Genomic DNA, 17,519 nt, shown 5'->3' with positions numbered 1-17,519 from the left:
CGTTACACACAAGGTAAGAGTAAACCATCTAATTCTCTTTCAACTAAAATGCAATTAAATCCTTACTCCCTTTCTCATGTCCCAAATAATACATTTCAAAACATTTCAGTTTCTGTTGCATTTCATGTTTTACAACCTTATTTCAGTGAAAGAGACCAATTTGAGCTGAGGATCGAAAAGGAGTTGCGACAACAAGGGAAGTGAATGAGTGAGCAATAAAGTGCTTTTTCAAAAATATTTTTTGTGTTTTATTTGCCTACAGTGCTTTAGAAATAGACATGGATCATTTAGGGAATATAGGTATACATTTTGGTGGGGATACAGAATCTGGTTTTATTTTATATTTATTATAATGCATAAAAAGCCAGGTGTTGTGTAATTTTTGTATTATATTAAAACCTTATGAATTATTGACTCTACTCGTCAAAATACAAATAAGTCAAAGTAATTATTGTATTATATTAAATGGACATGGATCATTTAGGGAATATAGGTAAACGTTTTGGCGGGGATACAGAAGCCAGGTGTTTTGTAATTCTATTCAATTAAAATTCTATTCAAAGTAATTCTATCTCAAACCTACCATCCCAAACAAAGTAATTCTATCTCAAACCTACCATCTCAAACTTACCACAGCCACTTAGGGACTTTATTTTGAAAATCCATTGACCTAAACTTACCACAGCCACTTCCGGCGTATGTCTACCATAGCCTAAATCTACCTCCTCCGAGTCTGCAGCTGGATATTATTGTTTTAAAGGCACATCTGCCGCACATACTCATGTGCCCAAGACACAGGTGTCAGACTGTGGTCCTCCTGCATGTTTGAGATGTTTCCCACCTCCAACACACCTGATTTTGGCTTTTATTAATTTGACAATGAGAGGCTGCCCGAGCCGCCACCATCTTCAGGTGATGAGAGAACTCATAGATGGAAGCAAGCATTATCATGTCAAATCCAAAACCAAACGAGAGTTGCAGTGGTTGAAGCACAAATGTGTATTTGCTAACAACATTATAAGTGTTCACTTTTCATAAATGGCACAGTTTAGTTAAGTAATCAACCTGGTGGCGGCAGGGCTATTTGTGCCAGAAAAAGTATCCATTGCAGGCACCACTTGTTCAGATCTGCGCACAAATTAATGAACTAGTGTCTCTTGATGGTTTCGTGATAAAGTGCTGACTCCACGAGTGAAAGTATGATTGATATGCTGTCTTTATGGGAACTCTCATGTGCTATAAAGTTTGTGCTCATTTTGTTGGACTCCAGCCTCAGCAGGTGGGCACCCCTACAGTAGCTCGGCACCTAGTCATCATGGTAACAAAAGCCATTCTCGCATTGGTACACCAAGCAGTGGAGAGGCTGCAGGGGGATCATTTGCATGAGACAGGACTGCCCCCTCACATCAGACTAATTTCAGCAAGGCTCAAAAAAGAGGGTGAAAAGTGTGATGCACTGTGAGGGGGGAAAGAGTTTCTATGAACAAAAAATTGGCAAGGCTCACTTTTTTTTTTTTTAGAACATACAGGTACATCAGATAATATCGTCACATTGTAGGACACATCATATCCAAAACTAGGCGACACAGTTTCCAGTGCAAAACAACAACCAACAAACTCTTTGACAAAATACCTTAATGCGTTGTTCAAATAGGAGACACACATTGCATTCTGCAGTTTTCATGAAAAAGGATCTACAAGCATTTCGCTACAGTCATTTGTGTTACTGTTGTCACACAGAGGTTAAGACATGCAAAATTTACATTCATGTATCAATATATAATAATTTGATGTACGATAGAAAGAGGGAACTTTTATGTCCTGCCAGAAAAAAAGGAATACAATCTGATGCAGTGAGAGCACACACTAAAACTACTTGTTTATTTGAGCGTGTGTAAATGTTTAACCGATTTATTCGTTTAAATACAAACTTAGAGGTGGCTGTTACAGCCGAGTATGTCAACTATCAAAGTGTAGATTGGGATTTTACAAGTAGAAGTCATTCCATCTGAAGACCAAGAAACAAAATATCCTGAACAAAGTGTTCCTCATGAAAATTAAGGCTACATTGGCCCAAGCATGTTATCATTTAATACTCACGGTTCCATCTTGCTAAATTATAAAACAACCTTCACAATCCCCGAAATAATGGGTTCATTCACAAAAATAATCTAGCCATGTCTCGATTGATTTGATCTTGGGAAACCAAGAATTGAACGTATTTTCATCCAAGAAATAACATGGTATCAGACTTGCAAGTTCATCTGTTTTTAGACGCAGTTAAAAGTTAATTCCAACAATGGAACATCTTCGATGCACAATTAATCTTTTTTTTTTCATTTTTAAACACTATGACAGATTTAGGCAACTCGTTTCCCAAGTGTTTTAGCAACGTCCTTATAGGCTAGCTCAATTTCCACATCGGCTGCACACGTGTTGGTGAATTCATCTCTCCTGTAAGCGTTGTCGAGGTAACGCCACACGCCTCTATACTGGGAGGGGATGTCATAATTGCGGTATTTCTTCGCCACGACCTGTAAATTAGTTGAAGTACTACGGTCAGCCGTCAACGCGGCAACCAAAGAAGGTGCATCACTACAAAATACCTTGACAACATGAAGTTTGGGAAGGAGGTTGCAGTCAGCTAGCGTCAGCTCATCACCATCCAGGTATTTGCGTGTAGATTCTCCATCGACGAGGTGACTCTCGTTGGGTAGCGGGCTCAACAGGTACTCGTCCAGTTTTACCAGAGCCTTGTTGAGACTCTGCTCTAATGCTGAAAATAATCACACGGTACAAGGTCAAAAGATAACAGAAGCGGAGGGATAACAAGATGGAAGGACCTCACTGCTTCGATTTACCCTTATTCTTGTTTGGACTTGCGTTTTTAATGTAAGCTGAGAACTTGGCAAACACATCGTTTCCCGCTGTGTTGGACTGACGGTTCTTCACTGCAAGTTTTGGATACCTAAAGAAGAGGATGGTATTACTTGAGCCATTTTTCACCCAGGAGTCCAGCTTCATTTTGAGTGTGTGCGTGTGCGTGTGTGTGTGTATGTGTGTGAGCGCGCACACGCGCAAGACCTACTTGGGTGGGGCCAGCATTTCCTCCAAATACTCCTCTATTTTATTGACATCAGTCAGCACCTCATCCTGGAATGTAAGAAAGGGTGGGTGTGTCCCTGGGGCCAGGTTGTGAAGGTCAGCTGGTTTCCTAATGAGAAAGGAGGCATTTCCTTTCCGCTGTGTTCTTAATCATGAGGTTTATGTTGTTTTCATTTTTGTAATTACATGAGGCTCTCCTGGATTTTGGGGTCCAAACTACCAATGACCACAATGATATATTATTGTGTAAAATATTCAACATATGCATGTTTTTTTTTAATTTCAAATATGCATGAAAATAAAATTCAGTATAATACAGTAACCTATGGGAAAAAAAACAAAAAAATGCACACCATCAAAAAAAATAAAGAGGAAAAAAAGAGTTGAGCGAAACAGAATTACAAATAACCAATAGGTTTTGTAGGAGGTAGTAGTGTCAACATCCTACATCCCAGTGTATTTATTTCATTTGTAGTATATCACTCTTTACTGAGAATTTCTTTCAATACTACCCATCAATTTTCCGATTCGCTTTATCCTCACAAGGGTTGCGGGGGTGCTGGAGCCTATCCCAGCCGTCTTTGGGCAGTACGCGGGGGACACCTTGAACTGGTTGCCCGCCAATCGCAGGGCACACAGAGACGAACAACCATCCGCACCCACACTCACACCTAGGGACAATTTCTGAGCGTTCAATCAGCCTGCCATGCATGTTCTTGGAATGTGGGAGGAAACCGAAGTACCCGGGGAAAACCCACGCAGGCACGAGGAAAACATGCAAACTCCACACAGGAAGACCGCAGCCGGACCCTGTCATTCAACTAAACATATGAATAATAAATATAATACTAAAGCTCTCTGGGATATATTAGTAATGTGGTTCGTAAAGGCTCTGGAAAGGCCAATTATTTGCCTGATTTTATCGAAAATGATCTAAATATTACTAATATGAATGATGTTGATAAATTCAATAGTGTATTTTGCTTGGCACAGTTAAAACTTGCCGCTTGCTGCCATTGTGGGTGTAAACTCAAAGCCGCTCCTCTCATTGCCTCTATCATTGGCGCACAAGAGGCACTGTCCTTGACATGGCAGAACCAGAAGCTGATTTGCTTTGAGTTCATTCAGATATCAAAGCACGCAAGTACATTTAAAAAGGAACTGCAAGCCAACTTCCAGGGGCAGATCATGTCTTTTGTTTTTTGTTTATTCGTTAGGCTCCCCATTAGCTGTGCACATAGGTATTGTTTGTCTTCTTGGGGTGCTCTCAAAAAAACAGTATGTAAAAAATTTTTTTAAAAAAGTAATTTTTTTTAAGGGGATCACAGATTTATGAAGGGGGCACCTTGTAACCCGTTCGTTTCCATGTGTACCTGTGCCCTGATCAAATACACCAAAATTGTACAACACTACCTGCGCTGATAGTTAGAAGTGGTTCCGGTATGCATAAAGTTTAGTCAACTTTCGGGTGCGCCTTGGCTGCATGTCAAAGGACGCACTCACCCTTAGTCTGCTAAAATGCCCACCATGGCCCAAAGCCATCTGCCAAATTGCCAAATAGGCAAAACGAGGCTTGCACTGGCACTTGACCACAGCGGCACCATTTACAAATATGCAATATAGAGCCCTTAGATTGTATTTATTCTGTGATACAGATTGATAGAGTGCCATCATGACGACTACCTTTTGAGGTCAACTGTGGTGACATTGAAGACCACACCTTTCAGCCAGAGGACCATGAAAAGTCGTTGTGAGAATGGACAATTTCCAATGCTTTCTCCATCACTCCCAGCCTGTGCACAAACACACACACAACTGGGATTTTACAGTAGGTGAAAAACAAAATTCAGGGAGTGTCTTTTTTTTTCTCCGATACACACTGATGTAGCACAGGCAACTCATCCGGGATTAAAAAAAAAAAAAAATCAGTGCCATTTTAAGTACTAGGGAAATTGGTTACTGTGTATGAGTGTGTGTGTGTGTGTGTGTGTGTGTGTGTGTGTGTGTGTGTGTGTGTGTGTGTGTGTGTGTGTGTGTGTGTGTGTGCGCGCACGCATACACGCGCATGCTTGCGCATGCAACAGGACACGTAATACGAGCCTAAACCCAACATGAATAATCCACATTGCTTCCATTAGTTGCCTGAGTGCTCAACAAGAGCTTCCACTTTTTTTCTGTGGTTTTCTATTAATGAGGATTTGCTTTTTTTTTTGGCCTTAACCTGACAACATTCATTCCTTCTTTGATTTTCACTCAAAGTATTAACTACAGTGTATTGGATAGAATGCACAGAATTTTATCTACAAACAGAATGACATATAACTCTTGTCGGTAGTGATGAAACTTGCACATAAAAGTCAATGGGGGGAAAAAAAAATCATCGCATCATTATCTTCTGTATGACACAGACACAGACAAAATGAGTTACGGTTTTAGCTCATTCAAAGAATGTCCCGTCAGTGGCAGAATCCGCTCTTATTCTGAATCAAGAAACATTCATAGGTGTCATGTGCACCTTGCAAAACCCAACAACCACACCGCGAGGTACACAGTCCAATGAGATCCAGATCAAGAGCTGTTACAGATGGTCTGGCTACTATTTAATGGCCCTGCACTATACTCAATTTAATATTTTGCCCCCTTGCGTCGCTTAATACAATGTCAAAACTGAACATTATATATGTAAAGGTGGAATTATTTATGCCGTTTTCCTGTATTTGATTTCCTCAGTTTGTGCAGGTGTACGCCATTTGTTGCCAGAAGAAAAGATCCTTGAAAGAAACGTGGTGCAAGGTGACATGGGTCTGATGCTGTCTAATCATTTTTCAGTTGCAGTAAAGAGCTAAGCATCATTATTCGTTTGTCGGAAGGCAGAAAACGAACACTTGCTAAACCTTGATAAGTCAAACCCAAGGCCATTTAAAGCTGCAGCGCTCTACAAGGAAAGGGCTCCGCTGATAATTCAGTGAGAGGGCTAGAGAGTGACTATCCATGCATGTGGGTGTCAGTTTCACACAGGGGGGAAATCAACACAACAAAAACATGTACAGAGCCTACATTATCTTTGTATTTGCAATGCTGCACACACACTTATCAACACCCCACCTTGACGAACAGTTCGATGTCTGGGTCCTTATCTTCCTCCGCTGCAATATCTGTCATAGTCAGACACACACACAAAAATGCTGCTTGTGCGTCTCCGCTCCACAAGTGTGTATTTGTGTTTGCGAGTTCTACTCCACGTCCTCCTGGGCGCTGTTGTAGCTCTGTCACAGTCAGCTGATGACTGGCAGTGATGTGTGTGTGTGTGTGTGTGTGTGTGTGTGTGTGTGTGTGTGTGTGTGCGTGTGCGCGTGCGTGTGCGTGTGTGTGTGTGTGTGTGTGAGAGCGTGCGTGTGTGAGAGCTCGAGAGAGGTGGTCAGTTTGTACCCATAGGCTCAGCAGCGGGGCATGACGTATCGGTCAAAAATAGCCCCCGGGGTTGGTTCAGTGTGGGCATCAAGCACCAAAAGACGAGCAGTTGACTCTCAAACATAGTGAAATAACTCCTCATCAGACTCACCTACGGTTCAGCCACACAACAGGCATCATTTTGGTACATCGTGCTTTGACCTTAGCACATTGTCTTTTACAACATGTCGTGCAACAACAACAACAGTCACCTTCACTCTTGTGCAATGTAACCTCCCATTATATTACTTTAATTTACAACACTGGAGTGTTCAAAGTGTGGGATTTATAAGGCCAGTATACTGCGGTGTGTTTGGACTTTAGTGTGAGCCTAGTGAGCAGTTAGCCTTGTTAGTGAGTGATCACATGGCTCTCAAGTCTGCTGGACAGGAACCTGCCTATCCTGAGACAGAACATTCTCACCAGTTCAAGTTATATTTGGACTCATAGCAACTCCCTACGATGAGAAACACATGCACTGCCAGTCATTGTGAAGATGTCTAACTGGTACAAGATTAACTACAAAACAATGATTTGACGTTTAAGGCTCCATTTACACAATTTCGTGAGATCCAATAGAAGTCCTGCATTAAACATTTTGCCGATACAAAAAATAATTCAGCTCATTTTTTTTTATCGTTGCTGTCAGAGGGTTGTTCATGTGTACATGTTTTAATATGTTTATTAGTAGTTTGCTGTGGTGTAGAACTACACTTCATGACGTTAAATTATTGCTGTCATTAATATTCATTCAATTTCTTAAGCATAACAGAATTGAAATATTACAAAAGGTTCTCAAAACGCTTCACTGTAATTGTAAACAACTGCTACAACAACTAACCGTGCGTGAGAGATACATTCATCATAATAAGCATAATCTTTTGTGCTGACAGTGGTCTTGATGGTTGGTACCACTTATTTAGGATTCATGAAACATTATACGTAACTTATTGGTCAATCAATCTTTTCCAACTTTATCAACTTCAATAAATCATCTGAGAATGTCCTCTTGCATGCCAACCAGCCCGCATAAAATGTTGGGGTAAAGAGGAAGGAATGGGATGTGCCCCCTTTGTTTGAAATGGTAGTGGTTTGACCATAAATAAGGGCCCTATGTTTTGTGCCTAGCACAAGTCTAGCACAAAGCGCAATCTAACAGTGTCCATGGGTGGAGTTTTCTTGCTTTTGGTATTTTCAGAGACTTGCACAGTTACAACCGGGTGTTTCTGCCATTGTGGGATTATTCACTTATTTATAAACCCTTTGTAAGTGTACCCTAATTGTAAAGTGGTTCAAAAATGTAGTGTTATTAGATGCCCTAATTTGAGCAGTAAATTCATACAGTATGAAATGCATTGCACACTGTTTTTCAAACTTTGGATACATTAACATCCCTTCATCCATTTTCTGTAGCGTATCGCACAAAAGCATGCACACAAAACAATCAGTCCTTGAGTGAGAATCAGTTCCGTGCCGGCAGCCACCACTACACTACCAGTGTCCGAAACAAGTAACAAAAATCGTCCTCATACCTACCTTAGCAAACAGGGTGACTTTAGTTTTGTCCTTCTCAGGCTCTGAGTTCAAGTTGGGTCCCTCTCGCTCAGATCCAGATGAAGATGATGATGATGATGATGAGGCTTTGCGTACCAAGTTCCCACAGTCCACCTCCATCTTTGGAGATGCACTCCCCCCGTGTGACTGTTGGCTACTCTCTACAGCTTCCGTCTTTGCCTCACTACAGCAGGTGTTGTCCTTCTTCTCTTCGTTGTCAGCATCTGAAGATGAACATGATGAAGAGGAAAAATTTTCGCAGCATTCCTTGCTAGGAAGAGGGGGTGCTGGAAACAAAGGGGGGTTCGGGATTCTTCCAAAGGCCCATCCAGTGTTTTGGTACTCTGCTGTTTGGCTTGAGGGTTCATCGGAAGGCATCTCATATATATCTGATGTCTGGTTCTGGTAGATGATCTCTGGGTTCTCATACACATGTTCCTCAGAAGGATCCATGCTGAAGGACGTGGACGCAAAACAGGTTGCCCTGAGTCTGTCAACGTGTGCACTCAAGTGAGAGTGTGATGCCAACAATATACCAAGAGTATCACGTATCATCCTGGACTTTGGACTCAAACGTAGACAGGTAGTGCCAACTGAGAAAAACAGTTATCCTTAAAGGAGAAAGCAGTTTTACAATACAGTACATCCTGATTTATATAGTGCTTTCACAACAGCTGCAGCTGTAACAAAGCGCTTAACAAAACAGTTAACAAAATCATATAATATTTAGAAATTGTATGGACCTAAATCGACAAAACTGATGATCTGTTTTGGGGGGGACATTCACATCAACTACATAGGAACAAACTATGAAATACTCATCTCCAAACACCACAATGGATTTTTACATTGAAGCCGGCTTCCCATTAAGTTTAGAATTATAAGTGCAATACCCAAATTCAGCAAGAAAGCTCCCAAACATTTCCATCTTATTTGATGAAGGATCATTTGTACTGATGTGCAAATTAAGTTTTTGTGACGCACTGAACCACTTCAGCCAGTTGTTTTGGAACTAGAGTTCATTATTTGACACATCAGTTATAGTGACCTCTCCTGACGAAAACCAAGACTGCAGTGCTTTAAAACAAACGCACACACACACACATACACACACACACACACACACACGCACACGAAACACACGCACACACACACACGAAACACACACGCACACGAAACACACGCACACGCACACGAAACACACACACGAAACACACACACGAAACACACACACGAAACACACACACGAAACACACACGAAACACACACACGAAACACACACGCACACGAAACTTTCGCACACACACACGCGCACACACACACACGCACACACACACACACACACACACGCGCGCACAACACGCGCACACACGCACGCGCGTGCACACAAATAATATAGTAATTTATTCTGAAAGGTTTTACCGGAAGTAAGTGCAGTGAATCTTTGGTCCTTTCTTATCATTTCAGGAAACGCCACCGTCCAAACTGAACGTTACAAGGCAAACATCAAGAGCAAACATTGAGCGCTTTTTTTTTTGCGGTGGACCGAGTTTTAATTCTGCAAGGTAAATATGCGAAGCCCCCACGTAAGGTGTCATCGCTAATAACCGGTACCGAGGTTGTTTGAATGGCAAGTTCCAACTAAAGGCTGTCTTGCATGGTCTTTTCTTGGGCTGAATAGAATATGATCTGCACCTCTCAGCTATTTGATCGCGCCTTTAAATATGCACGCGTATGCGTTAAATTGTAATGTTTGTAAGTGATGTTTCAACAAATGGAGTGAATGATTAACGGGAAGAATAATATCAGATGTAGTCGAAAGTGATCATTTCAGTAACATCTTCGTGACTGGGGCAGTCGCTTCTCGCAAGGTTGTCTAAACTTTTTCCTCCTAGGGCTGCAAACACAAAAATAGAAGGAAACAAGTCCCATTTTGATATTGTCTTACTTTAATTGATCAAACACGGTGAAACCAATCGATCAAACAAGAAATTATACATTGTTTCAGTAGTAAATTTTTTTAACTATAGTTGCTAAGGCAAGGTCTTCTGATAAAGGTGAAAAGACAAATGGCAGAGGATTTTTTTTGTTTGTTTTTAGGTTTTGGGGTGGCCTGTGGCCCTGTATCCCACTTGAATAGGTCGGCCCCTTGACTGAGCAGCAACTGAGAGCCATCTCCACATTTAAAACTAAGACAAGAGCAATCTTCAGTTAGCTGACCATACTCATAGGATCATATTCATGTGATATGTTCACAAATCAGACTTGGGCACAAAGCAGAAAGTGGAGAAAACAATTTTTGGTTCTGACTCTAATTCATCTTTTTTCCACAGTGTTCTAAAGAGAACCCCCGTTTTTATTTTAGCTGTAAATTAATTTTCATCTTTGCATATCTTTAGTAGAAGTGGTGGTCCCCATCACTCTCATCCCACCCCTTTTTCGACAGCTTCAAATGCTGCATCAATCTTTACCAAAATTCATGTGCACATTTGTCGGTATTCCCACATCAATCTGTGAAAATATGATAACAATATTTAAGATTAATATCTTCCTCTCCGTGGCGTCCTGGTGGCCCAGTGGTTAGCGCGTCGACCTCACAGTGCAAAGCGAGGTCATACCATAAGGTTCAAAGCGAGGTCACATCATAGTCAAAGTATGTCTGTTCATAATATGTCGTCAAGCTGATAATGCACATAGCTAAATAATGGCTTCACTAAATAATGGCTTCACAAGACAAGTCAAGTCAAGTACAACTTTATTGTCAAATGCGCTGTATGTGCAACATACAGCAGAGATGAAATTTCTTCCCTCTCAACCAGACAACAAGAGGAGCCGTTGCGGGTGCCTGCGCCACCATCAACAGAACAGTTAACATAAAATGACAAAATAATACAACACAACACATAGGACACAGACAGTCATGCAACCTTAACCACTTTTCCTGCATACACTTTGTTGTTTGAAGCAGTTATAGATGAAAGAGGGCAGTAGGTGGGGGGACACCCTGAACCGGTTGCCAGCCATTCGCAGGGCGCACATAAACGAACAACCATCCATGCTCACACTCACACCTAGGGACAATTTTAGAGCGTTCAATCAGCTTGCCATGCATGTTTTTGGAATGTGGGAGGAAACCGGAGTACCCGCAGAAAACCCACACAGGCCCGGGGAGAACATGCAAACTCCACACAGGGAGGCCGAAGCTGGAATTGAACCGTGCACCTCTGCACTGGGAGGTTGACACGCTAACCACTGGACCGCCGGGCCGCCTCCTATGTTGCATCAGAGCTTTATTTCTTCCTGGAAGCTTGATGCGCGATTGCCAAGTGGCGAAGAAGTCATCACGCAGAACAATGAAGCACTCACAGTTAGCGCCATAATTACTCTTTTTATGTGTTTGACAAAAGGCCTTGAAGTGTTGTGTACACTAATATTTTCTGCAGCTATGCTATGACTTTGCAACTGCTTTTTGGTCGGCTATAGACATACTTGACAAAAGGCTAACTTGCATTTAAATTTAGGTTACAGTGAACCCCCATATATTTGTGGTTGATTGAGCATTTGCAATTTCACCTATTCACATTTTTCTTGGGAACCTTTTCTCATTTATTTACGGGAAAAACATACCTATTCTCTGTTTTTGTGCTTTGGCCAAAGCCTTGTCTAATTTCAAAATATTGCTCTCGCATCTTTTTGTTGTTGTTGTTTTTTTTTTTTGCACCCAAGTCTTAGACATTTGAATTTGAGTGTCTGCCCATATACCGACTCCCAATCAGATTTGGCAATGCATTTAAAAAAAAACAAAAGCACATCCAAATTGTCTCAACTGTGCTCATCTCTTAGCATGAATAGAAGTCTCACAACATGATACCATTGTAATGTCCAATAAACAGTCCCATATTAAATGAACAAACTAAAATCTAAAAATATCAGAAATTCTTCTTAACTCTTTCAGACACCCTGTAACCTTTTTACATGATATATTGTCCACTGTAGTAACCGCTTTCCCTGAAAGGGTTAATGCAGTATCAACATAAGGATGGATTTTTTTTTTTTCACGCGACATCGCTTATCTGCAAATGACGTGATCTGCTCCAATTTCTCATCACGTGTGATTGGGTTGGGACGACACTAAACTTACCGTCAAGGAAGTATGTTGACGTAGGGGGAGGAGTTTGTCAAATAGAAAAAGTTCTTTCCGCATCTATAACAAGGTGCAAACCTTTTTGGGTGGGTGTTACTTTTAGCAGATTTTTGTGTACCCGTCCCTTGCGAATAGCGGATGTTCACTTTCCATCGCCACCAAAGCAGTGATCCTCTGCTGTAAAGCAAAACTTGCTCTGTACATACAATAAATTATTTTTGTTTTCAGCATGCTCCTGAGAATACTTGTCCAGCTGGGCCTCCTGTATGGTTTTTGGCCTCTGGTTACTGGAACGTGTCAGCAGCAGCATCCTCCGCCGCCGCTGCTGCTTGTATCGTTTGATGGCTTCGGAGCCGACTACCTGCAGAGGTTCCCGATGCCCAACCTGACGCGTCTGTACAGCCAAGGAGTCCTGGTGGAGCAACTCACCAACGTGTTTGTCACAAAGACCTTTCCCAACCATTACAGCCTGGTGAGCCAATCTTAATATGAATCACCATGTCAAAAATGAAAGCGTAGTGACGGTTTGAAAGTAATACAAGCATAGACTCAGCAAATGCAACAAACACTGGATTTGAGTGAATACATCAATAATTGGTACAAGTTTATAGAAGGCAAACCGAATGCATTGATCATGAACTAAAAGCCTATCCATGCAAATGGATGTATGGAGTTTGTTTTTAAAAATCTGAACATTCTGAACAGTTCACAGGTCCGTAGGAAGACTTTTTCACACACACGGGCTATACATAGTAACGAGCAGCTGCCTAACCTCAGGTTTTGGTTTTCAGTCTAAGAATTATTAAAAGGCCAGAAGCAGAAGCCTTCAAAAGCCTTACAAGGTAAAAAACAAAAAAGTTCAATTTATTAAGATGGCACAAAGCTAATAAGAAACTTAAAACCCAATACGAAGATTTGAAAATAGATCAGAGATGTACAGCCAGCCACAGGTGGAACCTGAGAGGGAACATATTGTGGAAGACAGACTTTTCGTTTGGTTGCAAACTGTTGGGTCCACAGAGTGCCTGCCTACCCGTCAAGTGTAACATTCTCATAAAAGCGTTATGGATTTTTTGGAGGCCGATCCCGATTTTTGGCAGCTGAAAAGATTACCGATTTATTCAAAAATGTACTTTGCATATATCTTTCAATGGCCGTCAATTATACATCTTATATTTCTTACATGTGGTTACAAATGTATTTTCTGGTTGTTTTTTTTTTTTTCAAGTTATATTTGAAGTTGAGTTTTGGTAGTTGAATAAATATTAAATTTTGAAATCAACGAATAAACATGATTGTCAATCGTGATTTTGTTGCCATTTTTACCGGTAGTACCATGACAAAAAGGGACCATTTTGGTCGCCATATGTGTAATGTTTACACCATATCATGTCGACTCTCAGCATTTACATGTTTTTGAGTTTGAAATTGTGGTCGAGTTCATGAGCAATCGTTTTGCCGTCCCGCCTCCAGGTGACGGGACTCTATGCGGAGTCTCACGGGATCCTAGCCAGCAGAATGTACGACCCAATCAGCCACAAGCACTTCCACGCTGGCAAAACTAGCGATCCAATGTGGTGGAATGAGGCGACACCTATCTGGCTCTCAGCAAATCATGCAGGCTACAGGACAGGGGTAGCCATGTGGCCTGGCTCTGATGTGGCCATCCACAACCGTACGCCTACACACTTCTTGCCTTACAGCAGTGATGTGACCTTCCGGGAGCGTTTGGACAGTGTGACAAACTGGATGCTGGGAAGTGAGAAGGTAGCCAGCAACATGTCCTCCTTTCTCCTTCAAGGCAAGTCTTCATGTGGCAGTTTGGCGAGTTGGATTTAACGTGGAGAGTTTGTCTCATTCCAGGAAGAAGGAGTGATGTTCGCAGCTCTCTATTGGGAGGAGCCAGATCGCTCAGGACACATATTTGGACCTGACAATACTTCGGCCATTGGCAAAGTGCTGAAGGAAGTAGGAATCTTTCTTAATTTGCTTACTTAATCGTGGAACATTGATTCATGAAAGAATCTAACAATATAGAATTGAGGAAATTGCACTACTCACAGAAGTGTCAGATATTTGGCTTTTGCGTGAAATTGGAGGACTAACCAAAATCTAATTAGGTGCACCTGTAAAGTAGGGCTGAGAGATTTTAGGAAAAGGTTGAATTGCGATTTTTCTGACGGATATTGCCATTTCAAGACTTGGGCGCAATATTCTCCGTGTACGGTAAGATTTACAAACATAACGGAAAATTCTGCCATACTATCAAAACCTTAAAACGCTCTTACTGTTCTAATAGAGGCTGTGAGAGTGAGGCAATCCTTTTTCAAGATTTTTTTAAATGGTTCAAGAAAGACAGACCTACAGCTTGCCACCATACATCTATCACTATGCAACTGTGATACAGCTATATTGGCGTATGTAACAAATGTATCCATAAAAAGTATTCCAATTTGTACAAATGGAAAAGTTCCTTGTACATAAATGTGCAATTGTTTGTCAATATTCTTATTTCCATATTTTTATCAGAAACTTGGCTGAGGGCTTAGCGATATGGCCTGAAATTCATATGGTGCTATTACTTGAATCCCTTCACAGTAGTGGTGAGTGTGAAAATCAGAACGGAAGTATTTCTGAGTGAGTGAAATGATGAAATGATCAGAAAGCATCATTTTCTTCTCTCTGCTCGTTTTCATTCAAATTTTGCATTTTCATGTGAACATGGCTGATTTTTCTGTTCTGAAATGAAATCGATTCAACAGATAAAAACATGTAGTCCCTTAGCAAAGATAAATTGAGTTTTGGAGAAAAGATGTAAGAATTTTAATTTTGAGGCTCTGGCAGGATGGGCGGCTCATGGGGTTGCAACACTTTTTTTTATTGAGCTCAGAGCTGATCGGTTAGGGTTTTAAAAGAGCGCACCTTGGATGATGGTGAAATCCTGTTGTCTGAGATCATGACTTGGATCCCAAAACCATAAATCGTCCAGCCCTACGGTCAAGGTTACAGCATAAGTAAGCTTCATCCTGAAATGTTACCTTTCAGCCACTTGTGAGTAGCGCAAATGTGTGTCCTCGGCCGTTCAGCTAACTGATGACCAGTCCAGGTCACGTGACCGAATTGTAGGATAATAATGGATGGCTGCTCGATATCTTTCACACGGAATGAAATTGTGCTGTGCTTCTCCCAGGTTGACGACGACATCGGCCTGCTGATATCTGAACTGAATCGGACCGGGCTGTGGGGCCGCGTGAACATCCTGGTGACCAGTGACCACGGCATGGCTCAGTGCTCGGCCGATCGCCTCATCCGACTGGATGACTGTTTACACCCCGACAACTACACGCTGGTGGAGCTCACTCCTGTCGCAGCCCTCATCCCAAACAACGGTACGTAGCCACTTGTTGTGTGCGATGACACCGAGCAAAGCATTATGCCGACACGGGCGTGCCCTGTTCTTGTGTGCTGTTCTAGAGCCAAAGGCTGTCTTTGCGCTGCTTGAGAAGTGCCACGCCCACATGACCGCCTATTTGAAGGAGGCTATCCCAGATAGTTTGCACTACCGCAACAATGAACGTGTCCAGCCCATCATACTGATTGCTGATGAGGGATGGACTATAATACAGCAAGGGAACAAACTGCCGAGACGTACGTCATGATTCCAAATGTGACGCGAGAAACTTGACGTGGCGAAGCTGATCTCTTTGTTCCGTCCTTCAGTGGGCGATCACGGCTACGACAACTCCCTACCCAGCATGCACCCCTTCATGGCGGCAAGGGGGCCCAGCTTCCGGAGTGGCTACCGACTGAAGAGTTTGCAGAGCGTGGACATTTACCCGCTCATGTGCCACCTGCTAGCTGTGCCCCCGCAGCCCAACAATGGTAGCCTGGCCGAGGCCCGGTGCATGCTCGTGGGTGAATGCAGCCAGGATGTGCTGGTGATCGCCGGTCTGGCGATGGGTATCCTGATCGTGCTCGCTATAATGCCCGGTAAGTGAAATCTCCACGCTAATAGCGTTATGATTGCATACTTTGCAAAGCACGGGGAAGTGAAATGCCCTGCAATTTGTTTTTCCACAGTTCTGTTCAAGCTACTGACCCGCTGCTTTCGGCCATCCGCTCCCCAAGCCTTTCGGAGACTTGAAGTTGAACCCGGCAATGATGAAGAGGAGTCCCTGCTGGAGTAACTTCCCTCAGGCTTTGCCTGCTCATGCACTTTACCCACCGAGGTAGAAGCGGCGAATCCATTGAGATCAAGTCATACTATTTCTGGAGTTGTGCACTGTTACTTGAGGATCCCGATTGAGGAGACCTGTCAAACGATGGTGGCGAACCTCTGCCGGCTGACATTTTGACTCTGCTGTCGAAGCAAGTTTTCAACCATTCTTCATGTTCCAAATGCAGCTCTGTTTTTTCTTTTCTCTTTTAAGACAGACCTAATGACTCTAATTATCTCCTACCCAAATGTCACAAGCAAAAATCTTGCCAAACGGGCTTTGCAGAAGAAGGGCGTGTATACAACACGCAAAAGGGCATAAATGATGAGGTTGTCAATAATCCAAAGAAAGGCTTTTTTTTTTTTTTTTTAAATTTAAAGAGTTATGTAAAAATTCCAGAAAAGGAATAGCACGTCCGGGACCCTTGTGAGAATAAGCAGTTCAGATAATGGATGTAATGGATGTTTTTTGCAAGGTTAATTCACCTATTGCTCACTTTTGTGTGTGTGTGTGTGTGTGTGTGTGTGTGTGTGTGTGTGTGTGTGTGTGTGTGTGTGTGTGTGTGTGTGTGTGTGTGTAGGGGGGGGTGTCTGTAATACTAGTTTTAGTCAGCAGAGGGGGACGATACCTGACTTGTGCAATGCATTGAGGTATTGCAGGGAATCTTGAAAGTCCATCATTTGCTGTATGCATTCATACATGAACGAAATGACTGTGGCACGAGAGATGCCGTTTTGCACAGTAAAAAGCAGCAGGACGCCGAAGTAGCACCTACTGGACAAACTGGTGATTTTGGGAATGTTATTTTCTATGCAAAACTACACTCAAATAGAGTTTCTCAGGGATCTAATTTAGGCCCGTGTTAAGGATAATACCAATGTACCCTTAGCAGGAAAAAAAGTCCTAATTCCATGTGACATAGTGGCTTTGTTTTCAGTGCTTTTTAAGTTGGAATGTTGCTTTGCTGTCCACTCTATAGTGTTTGGAACATGCGGGTCAGACCCAACAAATTAAATTACACTTCTTATAGCATTACTATATGTAAAAAG

At 42.1% G+C, this 17,519-nt stretch overlaps 2 protein-coding genes across 5 annotated transcripts; one reads left to right on the top strand and one right to left on the bottom strand.

The window, feature by feature from the left end:
- Positions 1–1,664: 1,664 nt before the first annotated feature.
- clic5a (chloride intracellular channel 5a) lies at positions 1,665–8,642 on the bottom strand. 2 transcript variants are annotated; one of them, XM_019868586.1, is made up of 6 exons: positions 8,092–8,642; positions 4,789–4,898; positions 3,089–3,214; positions 2,862–2,968; positions 2,607–2,776; positions 1,665–2,534 (listed from the first exon to the last, which is right to left on the bottom strand). In XM_019868586.1, exons 1-6 carry the CDS (start codon positions 8,560–8,562, stop codon positions 2,361–2,363), a joined length of 1,158 nt encoding a protein of 385 aa, XP_019724145.1. In that variant the 5' UTR covers positions 8,563–8,642; the 3' UTR covers positions 1,665–2,360. The 2 variants fall into 2 exon arrangements, with proteins under 2 accessions (XP_019724145.1, XP_019724147.1); XM_019868588.1 differs by lacking the exon at positions 8,092–8,642 and adding an exon at positions 6,211–6,418.
- Positions 8,643–9,551: 909 nt separating this feature from the next.
- Positions 9,552–17,519, top strand: enpp4 (ectonucleotide pyrophosphatase/phosphodiesterase 4). Of its 3 annotated transcripts, none has more exons than XM_019868584.1 (9): positions 9,552–9,674; positions 12,482–12,725; positions 13,727–14,020; positions 14,117–14,221; positions 15,444–15,642; positions 15,728–15,901; positions 15,974–16,248; positions 16,333–16,976; positions 17,051–17,519. In XM_019868584.1, exons 2-8 carry the CDS (start codon positions 12,483–12,485, stop codon positions 16,438–16,440), a joined length of 1,398 nt encoding a protein of 465 aa, XP_019724143.1. In that variant the 5' UTR covers positions 9,552–9,674; position 12,482; the 3' UTR covers positions 16,441–16,976; positions 17,051–17,519. The 3 variants fall into 3 exon arrangements, with proteins under 3 accessions (XP_019724143.1, XP_019724142.1, XP_019724144.1); XM_019868583.1 differs by having other exon boundaries at positions 16,333–16,980; XM_019868585.1 differs by having other exon boundaries at positions 9,553–9,674; positions 15,974–16,243; positions 16,334–16,980.

The sequence above is a fragment of the Hippocampus comes genome, unplaced genomic scaffold (assembly GCF_001891065.2).
Source record: "Hippocampus comes isolate QL1 unplaced genomic scaffold, H_comes_QL1_v1.1 scaffold41, whole genome shotgun sequence".
NCBI lineage: Eukaryota > Metazoa > Chordata > Actinopteri > Syngnathiformes > Syngnathidae > Hippocampus > Hippocampus comes.
The sequence above is the reverse complement of the archived record's forward strand: the minus strand, read 5'-3'. Positions and strand labels throughout refer to the sequence as shown.

Bases quoted from the DNA above. Each gene is read 5' to 3' on its own strand.
- enpp4 (XM_019868584.1), top strand. From the start codon at position 12,483: ATGCTCCTGAGAATACTTGTCCAGCTGGGCCTCCTGTATGGTTTTTGG. The intron at 12,726-13,726 runs GTGAGCCAATCT...TCCCGCCTCCAG, and splicing joins TTCCCAACCATTACAGCCTG to GTGACGGGACTCTATGCGGA. The intron at 14,222-15,443 runs GTAGGAATCTTT...TGCTTCTCCCAG, and splicing joins TTGGCAAAGTGCTGAAGGAA to GTTGACGACGACATCGGCCT.
- clic5a (XM_019868586.1), bottom strand. From the start codon at position 8,562: ATGGATCCTTCTGAGGAACATGTGTATGAGAACCCAGAGATCATCTAC. The intron at 4,899-8,091 runs GTAGGTATGAGG...GTTTGTGCACAG, and splicing joins AAGTCACCCTGTTTGCTAAG to GCTGGGAGTGATGGAGAAAG. The intron at 2,535-2,606 runs GTATTTTGTAGT...ACTAATTTACAG, and splicing joins CCAAACTTCATGTTGTCAAG to GTCGTGGCGAAGAAATACCG.